This window comes from Carassius auratus, chromosome 23 (assembly GCF_003368295.1).
Source record: "Carassius auratus strain Wakin chromosome 23, ASM336829v1, whole genome shotgun sequence".
Classification (NCBI taxonomy): Eukaryota; Metazoa; Chordata; class Actinopteri; order Cypriniformes; family Cyprinidae; genus Carassius; species Carassius auratus.
The window spans coordinates 3,843,067-3,865,745 of record NC_039265.1 but is presented as its reverse complement, the minus strand read 5'-3'; the positions used below and the strand labels follow the sequence as shown (position 1 = coordinate 3,865,745).

The 22,679-nt window shown below is 37.8% G+C and overlaps 1 protein-coding gene across 1 annotated transcript in view; it reads left to right on the top strand.

Annotated features, from left to right (window-relative positions):
• The window catches only part of lgr6 (leucine-rich repeat containing G protein-coupled receptor 6), a 73,180-nt gene that overhangs the window by 31,851 nt on the left and 18,650 nt on the right, over positions 1–22,679 (top strand). Inside the window, exons 3-4 of the mRNA XM_026199275.1 lie at positions 17,360–17,431; positions 19,216–19,287. Of these exons, the coding sequence (XP_026055060.1) occupies positions 17,360–17,431; positions 19,216–19,287 (144 nt within the window). The remainder of the gene's footprint in view (positions 1–17,359; positions 17,432–19,215; positions 19,288–22,679) is intronic.

Genomic DNA, 22,679 nt, shown 5'->3' with positions numbered 1-22,679 from the left:
TTTAATAAAAACAGCTAAACTTGTTCAAATTATTAATCGTAATGTACTGGGGATTAAATAATTTAAATATTTATTTATTTCTTGTCCCATTATTACTTATTATTTTTTGTATTTTGTTAAACTTTTTAATTATTTTGCTTCTCAATATTTTTAGATTTTTTTTAACCAGATAATAAGACAAGCAAGATTTTTTAAAAATGTTATTATTAATGAGTTTATATGAATGCATAAATTAAAACAATAAATAAATAAATAAATATTAATAATAATAATAAAACATTGAAAAAAAAAAAACACTAAAAATAGTGTCAGTTGTAATATAGCATGTTACACTCCAGGAAACCAATTTATATTAGGTCTTTATTATACCAATATTTAAATTTAGGTGAAAATGTACACATTTCAGTTTCCTATGTCACGTTTCTGAGACTGATTTATGCAACACTGCATGTGTCAGACACAAATGTTTTGTTCAAAGCTCAAAGACGTACAGAGATGCTTCAACAGAGCCACATAAAAGATCAAACATATTTTACACCAACATCTAGCATGTACACACTCTGTCTAGACATTTACATGTCAGCCATCAATCAAAAGAAGTTGAAGGCTAAAGCATATAGCATGTCTGCTCACACTTTTCCCCCTGAAGGACCAATTAGCTCAGGTGAGACCTAGCGTAACCCCTCAGAGAGTCTCTGGAGAGCGTTGAGATTGAAATGAAAAGCACCTGGCGGCTGTGGAGGCTCACACATGGTGCCGCCGGCAGCAGCAGCACGGCTGGGGAACAGCTGGGACTCTCGGACACCTGACTGACACAAACAGGATGGATTGGGATTTGGGAATGGCCAGAGCTGTCAGAAAGTGTTGGGGGACGTGCAGACGGCAGGAGGGTTGCAGGAAATGTAACGTTTTAGTAGGAGTCAATATTTATGGCGTGGCTGTCAAAGAAAACAGCAATTCCTCATTCCATTTCACTGAATTAGTCCTCACTTCCCTGGGAATGGTGTGCTGTTGCTACATTTCAAACAACAGGGTGAAGTGGGGGAAATGTCCAAGCTTCAACAAAATAGCAAAGATGAAGCTGTTCTGTACCTCCTGAAAACTAACTAACTGTTCAACTAACAATCACAATGTCTTGCAACATACAGTATCATATTTGATCTCCATTAAGATAAGATAAGAAAATACTTGAAATAAAATAAATGTTAATTTTAATAAAATAAATGTTAAAAAAACTTTAAACAAATTATTTCTACTAATATCCAAGGCAATATTTCTCATATAGATTAACTTACTATATATGTATTCACTACACTAGATGTACTAAAATAACTAAAACATACTGTATATATATATATATATATATATATATATATATATATATATATATATATATATATATATATATATATATATATATACAGCAAAACAACTAATACTTTACCTTTAACTAACATTAACATGAAAATTGTGTATTTAATGAAATGTGTATATATAAAATGTTTGAAATATATTTAAATAAATAAAATTTAATAATGCAGTTAAATTATATTTTAATATAGTTTGATGCAGCATATCATATTATTGATATAGGATTATATTTATTGTTAATTTGTGATTGCTTTGGCGCAAACCTAGAATATACCATTCTCTCCTAACCTTTAATTGGATTAAAGAGCCTAAAATTTCACAATATCTTATGATGATGAGCAAAACATAATTGGACTTTTGCAAACCCTGAAAAAAAAAAAAAAGATTCTGCACTTCTTCATTATCTGAAATTAAGATATTATATGAATGCACACATCATTACACATAATGCATAATAACAACTATTAATATCTAAAGTGTTGACAAAAAAAATTGTGTCGTTAAAATATGATTTTAATGCCCCAAGCACTGCTCGGCTTACAGTCTGGAACCCTAGTAATGTAGTACCTCTTAAAAAATCATATTTTTTATTTTGTCTGTAGTTGTTAAGGAATATAATGGGCTTCTTTGTTTCTATTCAATAACTGCATTATGAATAGCAAGAAACTCCTCGAGACAGTTTGTCTGAAAACACATTACAGTGATATTAGTGGGAGATAAATGTCATGCTTTGAAGTGCTGCTGGGAATGATGAATTTGTGTGTTTTCACCCTTTCTGGTACTCGTTTACACCCCTAGGCACTGCAGTTTGCACAGCGTAATTTCACGAGTCTAAATTACAATTTTGAGGATCATCTGTAAAGTTCTTTGCCCTGGGGTCAACAGCGGGCTCTTTGGGACTTTTCCCATTTTCTTTTAGTCTCTGTTACACCTTAAGCTGCCTACCAAACGTGAATGATTAATTGGAACAATCAGATGTGATAAAATGTATGAGAGAGCACAGACAAATCTTTAGGTTTATTATCCAGAGAGGTGGATTTGACCTGACCCAAGCACTATCACTCCACATCCTGTGTTTGAGTTATGCGGCGTGTGTCTACTTCAATCAGAACTGAGACTGAGCCATCAATATCTGCTTGTTCACTTCAGTAACACTATAACCCACTGAAGTCCCTCAGCATTACATAAACTACTCCCATGACCTGCGGCTGTCAGATTCTGGCTGCTGTCCTATCAACTCCAAGGTCATCTGTGAGTGTGGAAGGGGGAAGAGGAAGTCTTGTTGTGCGCCTTTGGGACAGATGAAACGCAATCTGAGCCGAGTATGTCCTTCTACTTCCCAAATCCCACCTTTTTACTTCAGCTCTACCTCGCATTCTTCAGAGCTGATGATTTTCTGAGCTCACACAAGAACTCTCATCCAAAAGCTACTTTGTTCTGTCTATATACTGTTGCAAATCTAAACTAAATAGAAATGATTTCGTACTCTGCACACCACTCAACACACACTCACAGTTAAATCCAACAGAATTTGACTAATGGCTTGACTCTAATAAAGCTAAAAAGTCCATAAACACACACAAGTATTAGGCAGAACTTTATATAAATAGTACAATTATTTCATTAGATTTAACTGTTTTCTTCAATAATAACCAGTAATTAGTGAAATCTGTCTTTTTGGTATCTCAAATAAAATAATTTATGCAGTGCATTATGGGATTGATTTCCCCCCTAAACTATACAGTGCGGCATTAAACTTTGGCCAAAATGTAATTTTATTGGACATGTTATTGTTTCGTAATTGCAATTAAATGAAAATGTATTTTAGTTTAAATTGATATGAAATGCAGTTAGCTAAACTTTAAGTAAGACCCAACTACATCTTTATATGTAATTTTATATTCCTATTGTCTTTGAAAGGTGGTTTAAGTGCAATGCTGAATGTACTGACAAGCATTTATGGTTTTGTACACCTAATTTCAATAAGAATATGTCTGTATTTGATATAAATATATTAATTACACATTTGTAATGATGAAGTTGCAGTTGAAACCATTTAAAATATAGTTGCTCAAGTGTTGTTAAGAAACAGATGAAGCACTTTTTTAGACTTATTTGAAGTAGTTTTAGATTCCAGACGAGACCAAAGAAAACTTTAAATATGTATCATTTTTGTATCGAGTTTGTATAAAAGAGCACAAAGATCAGAAGGCTTGAGAAAACAGGAGGATTGGTGAGAAGCAAATTCCAGGCCTTCAGTATTTTTAGTATTTGTTTATGTATCTTTCTTGTTAAGTGTAACCTAGATTAAAGAAATGCTACATACTTTTCATATAAACCTAACCATGATTTGCCCTGATGTCAAAAATACAAACATACTGCTGACTAAACTGGCCTCCCAGCAAGTCGTTCAGCTGGTTTTTCAGCCTGAATAGCTGAAAAGCATCCAAAACCCCTGTAAAACCATCAAAACAGGCCAGCATAACCAGTTGGAAGTCCAGCTAAACTTCATTGGCTTGCTGCAGTCTAGCGCAAGCTTCTTTCCCAGGCTCGGGCAGTAAGTGACCTTTCAGCACCTTTAAGAAGGGAACACTCCCATGCTAAAGACCTGGAATTCCTGTCTCACACTCGTCCTCCTGTGTTCAATCTTCTGATCTTCCTCATCCTGTGTGAGACACAAGGCCATGGCCAGCTCCCCTCTCCCACCTTTCGCTCTGTTTCCGTAATGGCTCTCAGCTGAAATCACAGTTCATGGCTCCTTCGTCATCAACCAAACAAACCGCGGCCAGATTGCTCTGTTTCTTTATTATTGCAAGCTGATGCTGAGCCATTAGAGGGCTAAAGGTACCTCCATCTCAAAGGACAAGCCCTGTCACTGCTGATGGGGTTTAATGGGTGCATTGTTGCCCCATTCGAAAAAGGTTAATCCCTCATGTGTATAGGCCATTAATCAGCTGCTCTGACGGCATTACGGCTGACTGGAAATACTGCTGGTGTTTGCTTTACTAATTGCGATTTGTAGCGAGCAAGAAGCTCTCATGTTCTATCAATTGAAGTTTAACTGGATATACTGTCAAAGGATGTTTCCTGGTAGGGTTAGTACAAATTAATAAGAAACATTCATTCACTCATGTATGTCCAGCTTTTAGACTGGTGGTGAAGTTGAAGAACAAACTAGTATAACATCATCAAAATCGAGCCAAAGCAAAGTTTGTTTGTAGTTCATTTAGACTAAACTTTCCCGGAAAAGTTTGCTCCAGATGCTAAACACCTTTGAACTACCATTGGTCTTTGACGATGATGTAATAGGTAGGTGTGGCTCTGTGGCTCCACCTTCTTTGAAGCAGAAGGTTTATTTCTTCTGTTCTATCAGTCGAGGTCAAATGCGAGATGCTTCATAGTAGAAACTGAAGTCAAAAGTTCAGCTTAAAATGACACTGACAGTGATATTTCATGTTTAATACCGTAAAGCTGCTTGCTTTAAAGCAATCTATTGCATAAAGTGGCATATAAATAAACGTGACATGACTTGATCTTGAGATTGTAGATCTGGTGCGAACATATCCGCATCGCTATAATCCAATGCTTTCTTAACTGCTGTTTTCTCACCTCAGTTATCTTTGTCGTGTTAATTTTGTTATTCAAAGGAAAGGGTATACATATATATAGGGTTATATATAGTTACTTATGTCTTTCGGCAGCATGTTCAGCGTGAGGATTTTTGCTAACACTACACTGCTGCTCAGGTATTTCAAACTTATTTTCTATCCCATAGCGGTGAACGAAAAACACTTTGCCCCAAGAATATTGGGGCCTTAAAAGTGAACACCTGGCTTTGAACGGCACCCTGGTGATGTGAGACCCTCAGAGCCTAATCCAGCATAGGACTTACATTATGAAACAAGGCTGGAGCGCACCAGGCCGTGATGACCCTTAAGCCCCTCTCTCGCCAGCCCACTCAGACCGTTTACCCAACTAAGCCTCAGCATCTGATGTTTTCATTGTAGATGCTTGTGCAAATCAACCGAAATGTGATGAATACTGCTCTTTCTCTCTACCTCTCCTCAGTTCTCTGGGGCCAAATTTGGAGATGAAAGCCTTGAAAGGTATCATATGAGGAAAAAGACCAGCTGCAATTTCAATGTAACCCCCTAAACAGACTCAACCCTGCTTTGGTCCCCATCTCCGATTTTATGTCAGGAAGCCAAAAAAACAAAATATAGAGCTCATGTCTCTGGCAGGCTTCAGCCCTGGAGGAGTGCAAAAGGTTTTGTTGGTCTCTACTGTCCACTTTCATGTCGTAACATTTTATGAGACATACTTGTTGCTTTGTGTTGCCTCCAGTGAGGACGTGACTGCCATGGAGAGGACTTTAATGGTGTTTTGACCCTTTTGAGGACAGAATAACAATGAAGCATGAATGAAAACACTAATACATGGACACAGACAGACAAATATAGATAAATAAAAACAGAGATGGATGAAAAGAATAGATAAATGGACATAAGGACAAAGAAAGACAGATAAAAACAGTGAGACAGGAATACAGACAGACAGAGATGAAATCGCTAGACAGACAGACAGACAAGACAGAATAAGTCCTGAGAGTATTGTTTTGATTTTTGGTAATTTTCATGTGGAACAGCAATAAACAGAAAAGCCTAAACTTGGCTTCATCAGTGACGGAACAACCTTCGTGAGGACACAAACAGTAGTACAACTGTGCTACGAGTGGAGAAATCATTGGTACATCATAGTTTACTATACAAGGGGAGGTAAATGACGGTGTAGCTTAATTGTCCAAGAAATACAGAGGGGTCCTCAGCAAATTTACTAAACACAAACCACAGTAAAAACACACAAATCACTTCTTGACAATGTTTGGAATTCACATCTGTTTGGTGTATGTTTATACATGTAATTTGTGTATTTTCACACAAAAAATTGTGTTTACATTTCAGCTGCAGTGAAAATCTAGGTAACGAGAAACAGTTTGAGATGGATAAATCTTTTTCAGAACTCTGGTATGTGTGTAGAGGATGGCAGATTTGATTTTAAAGGGATAGTTCACCCAAAAATAAATGACCGTTGTGTCATCATTTACTCACCCTCATGTCATTCCATACCTGTATGACTGATATTCTTCTGTGGAAGTCAATAGATAACGAAACGCTTTGGTTACCCACATTCTTCAAAATAAATTCTTTTGCACTATGCAGAAGATATAAATGCACACAGGTTCAAAATAAAGACAACTGAATTTTAATAAAAATAAAAAAATTAAAAGATCTCAATATGAAGCTTCCATGCTGTGGTTTAATCTACATTTGCAAAAATAACAATTCCAAATACAGCTTTGTTAGAAAAGTCATACAGCTATAAATCTGTCAAAATCTACAAGCCAAAATTGTAATCTTCATAAAAGCTGTTTACATTACACATTTACACAAATTGGCCTTGTGGGCAGGAAAATCCCTCCTTTCTCTTTAAGGATGCAGTCATGTGAACTGAAGGAGGTGGTGGTGAATCATTTTGATTGACGCCTGTCAGTGCAGGTGACAGCACTGGAGTCACCTACCGCAGAGTGCTGGATGCTTTCCCCCGCTCTGTCCTGCCATAATAAACCAGAACCCGACCGGCAGCCCCACTCATATGGAGCAAATTACACAGCCTGTGTTGCTATATCCATCAAACACATCCCCCAACACACACGCACACGCACATGCACGGACTCAGAGTAGTAATTTGTAACATGTCTTGTTCAATGTGACGGTCGTCAGATCAATGTGAAGTAATCACAGAGATGAGCTGTACACTCCACACACACTTCCAGTATGAAAACAGAGAACCACACACAGAGAAATAAGCTGTCTTCACATCAGAGGAAGCTTCTGCCGAGCAGATGAGCAAATACAGACGCGCAATAATATATATATATATATATTCAGCATAAAGGCCGTTGACACAAAGTTAAAATAACACCTTGCGCAAAACGCAAAAAAATTAACATGACACTGTCTGGTTTACACGCCAGTAAGATAAACAGCGAGCTGCCACAAAATAAATCATAGTCCTGCTATTAGCTGGAAAGTATAACTGCAGAAACCCTTTAAAGTGAATGGTAGATCTCCTTACACACATCAAACGAAAACTTCTTATGAATATAAATAGGTCCTTTAAAAACACACCTAGCAGACACGCAGAATGAAGCATGTTGTGGCAGAGCTCGGCGGAGCGCCAGGACTGACACTACTGTATTAAGATATCTTACACCCAAGACTACCAGGATATTACTTGTTTCCACTTGTTTCCATCTTTTTTTAACAATTAATTATTATTTTTTTCCTTAATTTTAAATCTATTTATGAAGAATCATTTATAATGGCCAACATAACCAGAGCAGGTGGAACTTGTTTCTTTAAATTTCACATAATAGCTCCATAGAAAGATGCCAGGAACTTATTACTGTAGCCAGATGCTTACTCTAAGTGACTTGCAATGCATTCATGGTACATGAATTTTAACACTCAGGCTCAAATGGAAAAACGCACATGTGGCAACATTTCTGCAAAATGAAAAGTGTGAAACTGCAAGTGTTTCTTGACACTTTCAAAGTGAAATGTCCAGTCAGTAGCACTAAAACCACTTTTTCTGAAACAGATCAACGTGAATCTTACTTTTCAATGTTATGGCGAAATGTCCAATAACGTTGACAAATAATGTAAAACCTAAACAAAACCCTAAACTGAAACTAACGATAGTGTCTAAATAGCAAACAAGACATAAAAACACATTTTCTGAAGTAACTTTAATTATGATTTCAACATGCTTCTACATGCCTTTGACTCGTGTTTAACAGGACTCATACTCAAGCAATGAGGTGCTGTACCAGGTGCGCTACCGAGCAGGTCTACTACATCAAAAAAGCCATATAATGGAATTAAGTATGTGATAAAAATGTCAAAATGTATTAGTGTAGTATTGCAAACATGTTTTAAGGACATTACATACCATTGTGGACAGAACTGCACAAAACAAGTATTTAAATGTAAATCTTCCCATTGCAGTCATCATTTGTAAAAATGTGTTTTTGGATTTTTGCAGCAGTGTACATAGATGCTTTTTCTGTGTTGCTGTTTTATCAATTGACTGATTATGGGTGATTTAAAACCCAATTTTTTTTTTTTTTTTGCATCTTACACCAATATTTTAATTAAAGGAATATGATGAAATGTGCACAATATCAGACATTTGAACACACATTTAGTATTACTGTTATGTTTCTGACACAATAATGGCAAGTAGCACATTATCATTAATAAGATCCCTTCCCTTGCCTGTTGGTTACTATTACTAACCATATTGACGAGTGTTTAAATGTATCTCTATGGTCACTGCGCAGTTCAAGCTAAATAAATAACTAGATTGGAGGTTGCCACCCACCTGCTTTTGTAGATGATCTCCCGGGGTGCACCACTCCCCTTTCCTCTCTTTTAATTCCCTTCTTTTTTAATCTTTCATTGATATTTAATCCCTGTCATTAAGCATTCATTTAACACTCGCGAGTGAAGTGTGATTAGGCCATCTTTAGAGTTCTGGGTTTGTCTTATATCCTGTAATTAATGAAGGATAAATGCAGTGACTGCAGACTGGAGGACAGAGAAGCTTACAGACATCAGAATAAAAGCTTCCATCTGCTTTAACGACTAAATAATATGACTTAATATCAGACTGTACTGTATCCTCTCCTGTACCTGGCGCCTTCCACTGTACCGCAATGACGGGGCCTCATTTTCGGTTCACACATCACAGTGACTTTTCCGAAAATCTGAATCTGAGAAATATGGTTGTACAATTATTTTTAGAGTTTTACTGGATCAGGCAGATCAAAAGGGCCCTTGTTTGAGTTTGTCAGGCTTTAATTTGTGATTTAACCAAAAACATTGGGAAAGAGTATAGAAACTTGCTGTGAGATAAAAATCTTACTTTCATTTTTGTGGTCTAGCTGTAAGCCAATAGTAGCTTTAAGTCATGCACTGTTTGCAAAGCTTGCCTCTGAAGTCACACGCCGTCAACCTTAAAGGGGTCGTATCATAAGCAATCAAATTTTCCTCGATCTTTTGAGATAAAAAGGCTTGTACTATGAAAACATACCCTAACTTTCAAAACGTCTATGATGTCAGATGCTTGACACAGGATGGTCCACGTTTACACGTCATTGATGTCTATTAGATGGTCAGAAACTTAAGTCACACAGTCATAAAGGAAAATGACAGAGCAAGTAGAACAGGTGGTATTTGTCAACTAAACAATGACTAGGAATGTGGTCTAAGACATTCATTATTCAGAAAGGCATGAATATGACTGTAAAATGAATAAAGAATTATTCCAAATAATAGAACAAATAAATTGTTAGATAAGCATGAAATTAAACTCCCCCTAAAAGAGATGTACTGTGAAAATTCTGAATTGTGAGATCCTAACTCATTGCGAGAAATTGTGAGATTAAAAAAAAAAAAAAAAAAAATCATTTAACCTTATATTTTATTCTGTGGTGGAAATGGGCTTCTATCCAACTATATAAGTCTGCAAACACTAATGCATGTATCTTATAAACTGTATTGAAAGTTTCAATCTCAGATATAGAAACTTGCAGGAGATACAGGTACATAAAATATGACTACTGCATTTGTATAATGTATCTAATATATACAGGTGCATCTCAAAGTAGAATGTCATTGAAAAGTTAATTTATTTCAGTAATTCAACTCAAATTGTGAAACTTGTGTATTAAATAAATTCAACGTACACAGACTGAAGTAGTTTAAGTCTTCGGTTCTTTTAATTGTAATGATTTTGGCTCACATTAAACAAAACCCCACCAATTCACTATCTCAAAAAATTAGATTACTTCATAGGGGCATAACCAAATTATTTTATTTTATTTTTATTTTCACTTTTTTTGTGAATTGTTGGCCTACTGTACATGAACTCAATACTTGGTAGGGACGCTTTAATTACTGCCTCAATTCGCAGTGGCCTGAAGGTGATCAGTTTGTGGCACTGCTGAGGTGGTCTGGAAGCCCGGGTTTCTTCCTTCAACTCATCTGCATTGTTTGGTCTCTTGTTTCTTATTTTCCTTGACAATAGCCCATAGATTCTCAATGGGGTTGAGGTCTGGTGAGTTTGCTGGCCAGTCAAGCACACCAACACCATGGTCATTTAACAAACTTTTGGTGCTTTTGGCAGTGTGGACAGGTGCCAAATCCTGCTGGAACATGAAATCAGCATCTTCAAAAAGCTGGTCAGCAGAAGGAAGCATGAAGTGACTTTGGTTTTCAAAAAACACAATGGACCAACACCATTGCACCCCAAATCATCACAGACTGTGGAAACTCAACACTGGACTTCAAGCAACTTGGGCTATGAGCTTCTCCAGCCTTCCTCCAGACTCTAGGACCTTGGTTTCCAAATGAAATACAAAACTTGCTCTCATCTGAAAACAGGACTTTGGACCACTGGGCAACAGTCCAGTTCTTCTTCTCCGTAGCCCAGGTAAGACACCTCTGACGTTGTCTGTGGTTCAGGAGTGGCTTAACAAGAGGAATACAACAACTGTAGTCAAATTTCTTGACCCCAGCCTCAGTCCATTCCTTGTGAAGTTCACTCAAATTATTGAATCAATTTTGCTTGACAATCCTCATAAGCCTGCGGTTCTCTCGGTTGGTTGTGCACTCTTTTTCCTTCCACTCAACTTTCTGTTAACATGCTTGGATACAGCACTCTGTGAACAGCCAGCTTCTTGGGCAATTAATGTTTGTGGCTTACCCTCCTTGTGAAGGGTGTCAATGATTGGCTTCTGGGCAACTGTCAGATCAGCAGTCTTCCCCATGATTGTGTAGCCTAGTGAACCAAACTGAGAGACCATTTTGAAGGCTCAGGGAATCTTTGCGGGTGTTTAGAGTTGATTAGCTGATTGGCATGTCACCATATTTCTAACTTGCTGAGAAAGTGAATTGGTGGGGTTTTGTTAAATGTGAGCCAAAATCTACTAGTCTATGTACATTGAATTTATTTAATACACAAGTTTCAAAATTTGATTTGAATTACTGAAATAAATGAACTTTTCCACGACATTCTAATATATTGAGATGGACCTGTATGTATATGAAAAAGTAAAATAAGATTTTTGACACACATAAAACCCTTAAAATTAAAGCTTTAATTATTAAAAGGTGATGTGATGGCTTCTTTAAAGAATGTCCACAAGACAAATTTGGATCTATGTTTCACTTCAAATATAATCTCGTTTCTTCTGTAGATATTGTCAGAACAATATATCAGCAAATCGAGTGCTCTGTGCAGATGTCTTTCATCAGACAGTAGTCTGATATTACAGTCACAATGTCAGACTCAGATAAACTCACTTAGATTAGCACCTACGTAAAAACCCACACCCTATGCATGTGTTTGCAGATAACCTCTTCTCCTTTCTTTTCTCTTCTCACATCTTTTCGTTACCAAAGATAATGCCACCTGGAAAGATTGGATGTCGAAATGCATCCAATCAACGCTTTTCACAGCAACCCTCATTTTGGTTCTCTGAAGTAACCAAAACATGGTAACATACTGCATTTAGTCAAAGTGATGTTCATTGTACCATGACTTCAGCTGTCTGGATATCTCTGACACTTCATGTCAGATTAGACAATGTTTTTTGATCTCCTCACGGATTCTTTCTATTTTAGAATTTTAAGTATTTTAGTATGTTACTAGTCAACACCACTAGTTTGTAGTGTAGCCAACTACAGTCATAAACAACTTTTCAAAGTAGCTTCCACAACACTGGCTTGTGAAATCAAAGCTAGGACAAATGGAATCAGTCTTAAATCTTAAATAGTCTGTTTTTCTGAAATGTAAATTTTTGGTTAGTCTTATCAGATATGTGTAACAGCAAAGACATATTACAGGAATTTTTTATTTTATTTTCTTCTTTTTTTTAATCTGCCTTCTCACACAAGTGCCCACATGGGACAGGGATCACTGTGATAAAGATCTGTGTAAATGCCATAAAATCAATCCAATATTTTTACAAGAGAATCAAAAGGGGCTGCGCGCAGAGTTTATAGTGATGATGATGATGAATACATATTCGAGAAGAAAGGGTCACTTTCAGGGAGCTGGCGAGAGTTTGGATTTCAAAGCCAGAGGAAGTGCTGTCACAATGTGTACATTTTTCCATTTGCAGATCCTCCTCAGGCCAGGATCCAATCAAAAATGATTTAGCTATAGAAACGTTTTTCCATCGTGCTGTGAAATTGATATCGCATTAAACTGTATTGCAAATAATATGACCACGTTCTTAGGCTTTTAGAGCCAATGATATTTTCACCAGTCAGAGAATTCTTTAGATTCAATTGTTCAATAATACAATACATATGTGGTTTAAGCAATTTGTTCAAGTAATCAGCGTTTGTGCAGGTTTATGTTTGCCATTGTTTTGCAGCATACTTGTGGTAATTGCAAAAATAAATAATTTAATCGGTAGACAATGAAAGTGAGCTCTTTAAAAGCTATCTCAAGGGCATAGTATGCATTTTATTCTATTAAAGTAATTTATCATGTAGGCTTTATTCCCAAAAAGGAGAAACAAAAAGTTGTATTGTTTGCGTACTGCAACATGTTAATAAAATATGTAATAAAGTTTGATTGTTGATGTGCAGGGCTATAAGGAATCTGCTGATGTTGGATTATATGGATTATAAAATGGTAAAAAATGCTAGCTCTAAGCTGCTGTCATCATCACATTTGCCAAAATGTTTAAAGCTGTAAAGTGTGCTTTTTTCTGTGTTAAAATACCATTTAAAGTTAAACATCCTTACCAGCCCAACATAGAAACATTGTTTAATAGTGTGAGTTTTGAAGCAGCGCTACTAATGCTTTTAACCAATAGCTGCCAGGGAGAACTTTTGGGAAACCTGTTTGAAAACAATTAAGTATTCCGTTTTGCACTTCAGCTAATAACCACCTTTTTTTTTTACATTTCTTGAATGACAGGTTTTACAATTTTGCTGAAGTCTGAAAAGCTTTTTACCCTCTTTGTTTAGCTTTTTATTTTGCTGGAATAGATTCCATGTGGATGAGGACAACCCTTAATAATTCAAATTCCTCACTGATACATCCATGAGACAAGAGTAAATGAGAATACATTAAGAGCTGAATCAGTATGAGTGCCATCAAGGCCTGCTAACTATTCTATTCAGCTGTAATTAGCTCTACAAGAACAAACCATAATTTAAAAAAGACAAGTATGATTAAAGTTTTACGGTATTTTGGCCCCCAATGAGGCATCTAACAGAAGACAGATGTGCTGCAGGGGGCCTAACACTAACCAGCAATCCCAAAGTTTTTTGCCTCTGACTTGTGCTGCTTGTTGTCAACACAGCTTTCAGTGATTTAATGACAATGGCCAGCCTTCACCTTTTTACACACTATCTGCAATACAGCCGATTCTCGTAAACTAATCCCAATAAACATGCGGTTGCTGGTTTATGAGGTTGCAATTGATGCTAAAAACGGACTGGAACAGCAACAATAGTGCAGTTAGTAGGTTGTGATTATGCTTTTTGACAACCAAATGTGTCCTGACACTTAATTTCAACAAACATCTGTGGGAATGTTGCAGTATGAAAAAGCTCAGCTCACACCTCATCTGATGCAGACTTTTATTGTTTGGTCTGATTTAGACTGATGCTGGAGATCCCACACAACAGCAAGTAAATACGCCTTGTGTAACTTGCATCCAGCAAAATGCATTAATTCTGTTTTGAAAAACTGTTTTTGAGTTTTACACCATTTGGTTTAAAGATCAGTTTAGAGTTAAATCCCAAAATGTATCAAAGCTTTTGAAATGGTTGCCACCAATAACATATTTTTCTCATTCACAACTTCCTTAATCTCACTATTTAATGATCCTTTGTAGGGGAGTTGAGTGTTGAGGGCAGTTTGGACAATTTTGGACTCAGAGCATAGACTGTTAAGGCTGGCACAGGTTATTAGGGAAGGGTTCAAAGAGGTTCTGTTTAATGCAGTGTCTCTTAGGCTGTTTTCACACTTGGTTGGATTGCTTGTCCTGAACCTGAGTTTGATTCCACTCCCCTTTCCCTGCCTCCACTAGTCTCTTTTCATGTTGTATTATTGGGTTTGAGGTAGTATGTGTAGCATGTTACAAGATGATGCCTATGTTTCATTCTCCAAAGGCAATTTATTATGAGACAAGCTGCACAGAATACTAAAATGCTACTCCTAAAACGTGACTAGCTTATCAACAGAGCATTGGTGGCCAACCTTGCTCCTGGTGGGCTACATCAGAGTTCAGCTCCAACCCTAAACAAACACATTTGAATGTAATAAAGGTGTTCAGGATTACTTGCTGATATAGGGCAGGTGTGTTGTAAGGTATACCTCCAAGAGCAGGTTTGGCTACCTTTGCAACAGAGGCTAGCTAACAGATTCAGTTTAGCATGGATTGGGTTCGTATTGATTACAAATAATACGAGTTCACATGACTAAACTACACCAATTTTGAAATGAAAGACTTCATATACAGAAATGAAATTACAGTTTGTGAAGAAATCCTACTGGATTTGTCTCTGTGTGTATTCAGTGCGTCAAAATGTAATTGCATTGATATATTAAATAAATATATTTTATTATATCATATTTTGTTCCCATTGCCAGATTCAATTTTAAAGACTTTACAAACATTCCTAGTATTCATATCAATACACTCATCATTTCTCAGAAGAATATACAACATGTTGACACAAGTGGCTTAAGAAAATTAGCATTGAAGCCATGTTTGTCTGTAATGTGAGAGAACACTTAAAGCAGAAAGCTCCAGTGTTTAGATACATGACTGAATTATAACTAGGGATAAAAGCTGACCACAGAGCTGGCGCAAGGTTTCAGCAGAACAGCTTGCTGTGGTACGTGCCTGAAACCTCATCCGACATGCATGTGAAACCGTCACTGGCCTATTTACACGGGGTGAACCGCTAAGCTTCGCAGCCTCCAAATCTGACACTTATATTTTTGCCTTCCCCATACCCTCCATCCCCCTGCTTTATTTCCCTCTGTTCTTGCCCTGCGCAAAACAAATGTTTGTGAAAGAGTGGCGGCACACGGTCTTACCAGAAATAGAGTCGACGGATGGGAGTGTGGTCTGGCACAACATGAAGTGATAGCCATTAAAAACCTCAGAGACTTCATGGCTCAATGGTGGAAGATGGTAGTGTGTGTGAGCGTGTTTGAGTATGATCTGTCAGACCTTGACAAAGAGCCAATTCTGGGTTTTGTTGTTCTGCTTTCTGGGCTATTGTGGCCCTTGATGTGCTTGTATACAACACGGTTGTTGTTTTGCCAGAGCTGTCGCACCAATCACATTAGCTAAGCTGACTTACATGTTAAACATTGGCAGCAATTCTCAAAACTTTCATCTTGTCACACAAAAAGAACCGTTTGGAGTACGCGAGTAGATGAGGCTACTCCGGCAGGATGGAGCAACTTTGAGGCAAAGAAGTCTGGAGGTATGGGTGGTCCTGTTTAGCTTGTCAGGACTTCTTGTGAGGCTTCGACAGACTTTCCTCAAACTCTGCCACCCAGGAAAAAACAGTCACGAATGCTTATTAAGTGATTTGTTTGATAAACAAATTGATTAGTCCGGATGAGTGAGCCTACAGCTGGTTGATATTGGCTCTCACTCTCTCTGGGAATGTCTTTCCTGTGTCTCGAGTACTTTCAGAGGTAGCTATCAGCCATGATGCTTGGCTGTGGTTCTATGTGCATTATATAGTAATTTTTCTAAGGAGTCAACTGAAATTTTGGTAGATAACTTAAAGGATGATTTGCTGAAATGTCTAAAATTGGATTTTGGCTGCCTATAGGCCACTTTTGGCACTGAATGTTTCATGTGGGCATGATTTCCTCAGCGGAACATAATTTCTGTTTAAGAATGCCTGTTTGGCATCAGGTGACAATATACTCTCTGACTACATCTTGTTTAAAAACACTATTTTGCATTTAAGTAAACACGTCAATCTTAACAAATTTGCGCACTGATTGTATCACGAGGCCCTCAATCTATACTAAAATCTAATGGTGTGTTCACACCACACGTGAAGCAAATGTGCCCATGGCGTCCCTCACTCTATATTACTCGCACGAGTGAGGCAAAAAACATCCCAAATCCCATATTATAAACATATTGTAGCAAACAGCTACAATAATGCGCTCCTCCATTTTCTGATTCAACTAGACATGCTAATAAACTCTTCGCTGATTGGCTTGCCGAGAACACGTAAGGCGAATTTTCCACTCGAGTCGAAATTTTTGAACTTGCGCATAAGACGTGATTGAGGTGAATATCTCACGTTCGTGGCAAACTCGTCACGCATTTCGTGTCATTTGCATCACCTGGTGTGAATTCGCTTCTTTGCATTAACTTTGTATGTAATCTACTCATGCGAATAATTACATTTGCGTTTGATGTGAATACACTATAACAACATACTGTTGATTGCATTTTCCACTTCAATAGCAACTCCATTAACCATTTTTATCTTGGCCATTGTGTCTAAATTCACTTGTACTATAACATGTTTGTTGCCACAGGAGGCAAAAGGAGCGGTAAAAACCACATTCATATCTTGGCTCCGCTTTCAAAATGTTTTGACATGTTTGAAGACCATACAAAAGAGAGATTTCTGTACATGAGCGGTAAAAACCAGTGGCCAGAGAGATCTGAACCCCAGCTGCCATGGTTCTTGCTTCCAAGGAGATCTCTCACTTTTGTTTTCACCATTGACTCCTTGAACGCACACACATGCATACTCATCTTTATGAATTCAACAGATTCTCTTCTCTCTGTTAAAGTCATCAATGTGTTGGACTGCAAATGAACCAAACCACTTCTTTTGTCCTTCCACAGGAGACTCTCGGGCAACCACCTGAGACACATCCCTGGCCCCGTTCTTCAAGGCCTCTACAACCTCAAAGTCCTGTAAGTAATGAAAGACAGAAAGAGCGAGAGAGTTTTTGTTTCAGTTAATGCTTCTGTGGAAAATAACATTCAGGGTGATTCATTCTGAAAAAAAAAAAAAAAGACACCCTGCGAAATTAGAAACAGAATTTTGGACAGGTGATGATTCAGGTTTTGCTTTGCGGTGAATGGTCACTGAGCTGTACTTATGCATGGGTGTTTGTTAATTGTTTATTGACAGATTTTTATTTTATTGACTGACTTAAACCCAGTTGATGGAATTGAATAGGACATACAAAGACCAGGCATGGAATAACTTCATTCACGCCAATATGCATCTCAAAATTTCCACATAGGATTAAGTGCACCTTCCCATTCCGTCCTCGAAGTTACAGTAAATTTGCCCTGTTTTGTAATTTAACAATAGTCACATTTTTGTTTTTTTGCAGACCACAAAAAGCTGCCCTGCCACATCAAATAATTTTACTGACCCATAAAGTGAGAAAAATAAAATAACTCGTATTCATATCATCATTATGTGCCCATACTTCTTCAGTAACTGTACCTTGTATAAAATGTTTGCTTTAACTGTTTCTAGATTTACATTTTAGTAGGTTAATGAGAACATTAGTTCAGTTTAATATTTAATATCCTTTCCCTTGTATTGAAAACAATATAATTGTAATTGTCAGAGATCTTATTTCAGTGGTCAATGTAGACAAAAAGGAATTGGGTTGGGTACAACAAAAGTTACAAATGTTCTTTGTTTGCTTTCTGTGCCCTATTGTGTTTTGTACTATCTTATTCAACAACCGAACTTGTGTAAGGCACGAGTACCTGACCTCTTGACATTTAAACTAATGTTACGTTTTCAATGAGCCAGATGGAATTATATTTAAATATGGAATCACATAAACCAAAACAACATGAAAAAACATAATGAAAATATTACATTCAAAACATCTGTTAGTGAAAATATGACAAAACTGAAAGAGCAGGGGGTGGGGTGAATACATACTTTGTGGCATTTAAATGACAAAATAATAGAGGCTTGTTCACAATGTCATAAAGTCTTCTGGACATTTTATGTCTATATTCACAATGGCTATGGTGGCACCATGATTTCCTTAATAAGGGCATCCTGCCCACAAATGCGTATTTATTCATTCAAACACTAGCAGTTCTCTGCTGTGTGGTCATTGTCAGGAGTTTCACTTGATTGGACATGATAAAGCTGTCTGCCTTGTAATTAAAGCTCAACGTCTGTGGCCGCATGCTCTCACTTTAGAATAATTTGCTTTGTTCAAAGAGCTCAGTGTCATTGTTCCACCACTTCCTGTTTCTTTCGTTCTTTTATTCGACGAGTCCTGTGAGCATGTCCTCAGTGGCCCACCCAAGCAGTTTCTCCCCCTCAGTCTGTTTCGTCTTGTTCAGTCTCTCTGCCCCTCCCATGTTCTGGTTTTGTCCACTGAAAAGTGCACCACACAGTACCTGAAATCATATCTCCTGACTGATTGATGTCTGCGACAGGTAACCTCATCAGCAGTTAGATGGACAAATCTTGTGCCCTGGAGCCATACTGACATGCTCCATTCAATAAAGGCCTTTTTAGTCTGTTTTTTGACAAGTGTTAATGCTCAGCTATACCACCCAAGAAACACATATGGAACTGACTAGTGTTAACATTTTTATATATACATTTTGTTAATACAAAATGAAGGCCACATTTGGTGTTTTAAAAAATGTAATATTCACCAGAGCAGAATTTATTTCCTTTCTAATTTTCATTTCCGTTATCTTTACAGGATGTTGCAGAATAACCAGTTAGAGAGATTGCCCAGTGAAGACCCTTGGGAATTACCCAATTTGCTCTCTCTGTAAGTATCACATAGTTCAAATGATCAAAAGCAAATTTGGGCTGTTAGAGTTTTACATGAAACAATGGTGTATATTAAAGCAAAATTGGATAGGCTGACATGCCAAGCATGGACCTCCTGGTTGTGACCACAGCTTTAAGCTTAACAGATGGAATAAAATGGATACACTTGATTCAAAGATCAAGAAATTGTGTATCAGACATTGCATCATAAGCACAACACACAATAAATTATTTAGCACCACTCTAACAGATAAGGTCTCGAGCAGTAGTAATTTGGTTTACAATGCAATCTTGTCATGAGGTAACTCTTGGCATTTCTCTCTACTAGAGTTGATGCAGGAAACCCCAGTTATTTATATGCCTATTAGGACCATTAGGCCCTTCATTAAAGAACTCCCCACCAGGGAGGATATGCAATTTAGGACACACATGGCAGTGGTAAAACAGGTGTTATTTGGCTGTAAAATAGTGAGGCAAGTAGACTTTTTTCAGCAAATCCTTCTTTTTGGGGGGGTGGGGGTGGGCTCTCGATCACACAAAAAGTGCCATGTACTTCTCAGAGGAGATCAGACAAATAAAGAACCAAGAAAGAGTAACAAATTACATAGTAGTTATTGTGTGGTCTGTGCAGTTCAGTATTTAAAATGAATGAATTTGAAAATGAATTTGAAAATGAATTCAGTGGATCTGGGTTTGTAGCTTTTCCATAAGAGCTATTAGCTAAATGCTAACTAACAAGAGAGACAAATATGATATTCTTCTTGAGAAAGACAAAACGTAACTACGTCAAATTTAATATCAGAACCGTGAAAAAGAGGAGCCTTTACAGGGCTGTTGGCGCATCTGGAACCCATGAGAAAGCCCCCAGACACTGTGCACTAGCTCCTGAGTGAGCGCTGGGAGATTCAATGAGCTGTGAAGAGCCCAATTTTCCATCAGTTACTCTTCCCTCTTCCCTTATGTCCAAATTTTCCCTCCTAATCGGAATCACGCCCCCTTCCTAACTGGTTTCCCATGAAAAGGTCAGAATCTAAATATTGTCTGGTATTTTGTCTGGCCCTGTCCATCTGCTCCACTTACATCCACCCCTCAACTCCTTTCAATTATTTCCGATGCCAGTCAGCATCCTGGAGTGGAGCTGCACACCCACTTTTTTCCAAATGAATAATCCCATGTAAATATCCATGCGCTCATTTCCTTCTACCTTTGCGAGGATGTTTTCATTAGAGTCATGGCGTACAAATTTAATTCCTTTGCCACCTACAGAGTTTTTTTCCGCATGGAAGACGTGCCTGGTTCCAGAAGAGGCTCCAGACATGCATAGACTGTGTCCAGGCCCTCCCTGTAGTGAGGCAGAGACTCTGGCATTCATCCAGACAACTTACGCTCACTTTCAATCCCCCATAACAAAGAATATGCAGTGATTCGGCTAGGTGCTCTATCCTGAGTTCCCACAAGAGTATAAAGGCATTTAGTTCTCAACAAACATGTAATTTAGGGTAATGATAAGATGGGGATCGGTTAACCACTGGGGGGCTATGAGGTTTGAAGTCCACTGGCGCCCGATGTAGACAGAGGGAAGATGAGTTGGGGCAGGACAGAGGATTGGTGATGAAACTCATCTTTGTTTCTTTACTAGAGTTAAGGTCTGTAGGCTATACTTGCTACACTCAGCACAGAGCATCCTTTGATGTCAAGACCATCCTTCCAGGATTTAATCTATGAAAGAAAGATCTGATAAAGATCTAGTAAAAGCTGAGCAACAAGACTTGCCTTCCTTAAATCAGAGGCAAGGCAATACCTTTTGATCAAATTATGCCTACCAATAAAATTCCACACAAAAGGGACCATCTAAGCAATATTTACACATTCAATTTCAAGTCTTAAGTCTATCAAGCCAGATGATTGAGGCATTATCAGCAAGATCTTGGTGTTTACCTAGCAGGGTTGCACAGCATGGAAAATGCAGTCTGAACATATGGGCCATTTTTTAAGCCAAATGGCATTGTACTTTGGGTTCAAGTACTTCTTTGATTGATGCTTGTCGTGCATTACCCTCAGCTGAAGGACTCGAGGGTTGAGAAGGCCAGAGGGAAGGTGATGAGAGGCCAGTGTAAAATGAATGTGTATGAAAGGTCATGTGGGAAAAATGCAGAGGAAGTGCTTGCGGCTAACTCCACATGCTCTTCTGCTATCATACATCAAGACTTGCTGATCACTGAGGTTCCACTGAATCCAGGGGGCAACATTCATTAGATCAAAGTCTTAACTTGTTGACATAGGGAGGACATTCATCTTGGTTGTGGAGATGTCAAGGTCTGTGAACAACAGCCTTGCAAAAAAAATGAGGTGGGTGGAGAGAATTTCAATTTGTGAAAGAATCCAAACGTCGGCACTTTCAGTTATTTCCAGCAACCTCTGATGTTTTTTATTTTTTTATTTTTTATCACAGCTTTTATCTTTAGCTCAGTTTCTTTGTTTAATTTCCAAAAATCAGAGAGAAAAACTGTTCAATAGCATCTTAAAGCATTCCAGTCAGTGTGGAGCAGCAATTGCTTGGTGGCTTTAACCAAATCAACTCACCATGCCGCAAAGCCATCAAATTATCAGTCGGTGCTTTATAACACCATATGAGTGCAAGCAAAATGAAAGAGGAATGGCCAATTTTCGAAACGCCTTCATGTGGTTGGATCAAGAGTGGAATCTTTGCCTCGACAGCCCTTGTACGGCTGGTTTGTGATTGCACAACTTTTCTTTGTATCCTCTGTAAGCCACTTGTTGTGATTTAGCACCCTTTCTCTGAATGCTTTAAATTGAAAAACGTAAAAACCCACAAAGCATAGCACTCCACCTGTGGGCTCCCGATACTTCATCAAACATTCAGAGCGGCGACCGTGCCAAAACTCTCATTAAACAAGTCCATGCTGGAGTAACTAAAGATAGCTTCATAAAACACTTGCATATAAAACGCTTGCGGGGAAAACTAAATCAATCCTTACCACCAATCCTTACACCAGAAGAACAAAAGACAGAAACAAAGAGGCAACAAAATTATGCTTTAATTATGATATTGTCAAAGCAGAAATGTTGTGACCGCAGACCACAGCATGGTATCTCTTTCTGTTTAGCCACAATTTGTGGCTCCTTTGTTCAACTTTTTTATGTACTTCTGTAAGGCGTGGCAGTTTGATGAATAAAATGAAAGAGGTAAGATTCCGTGACAGGACACTGCCCGGACAAAGAGTGTTGCATTTGACTGGGTCACAAACATTGTGGAGCTGGCGTCATGCCAGGTCAGGCTTCAATATCAAAAAAGCAAGTGGAGAAAAACAAGTTGTTCTATGAAGGGTGGGTAATGTACAGTGTCTAGTGTCTAATGTACAGTTAATA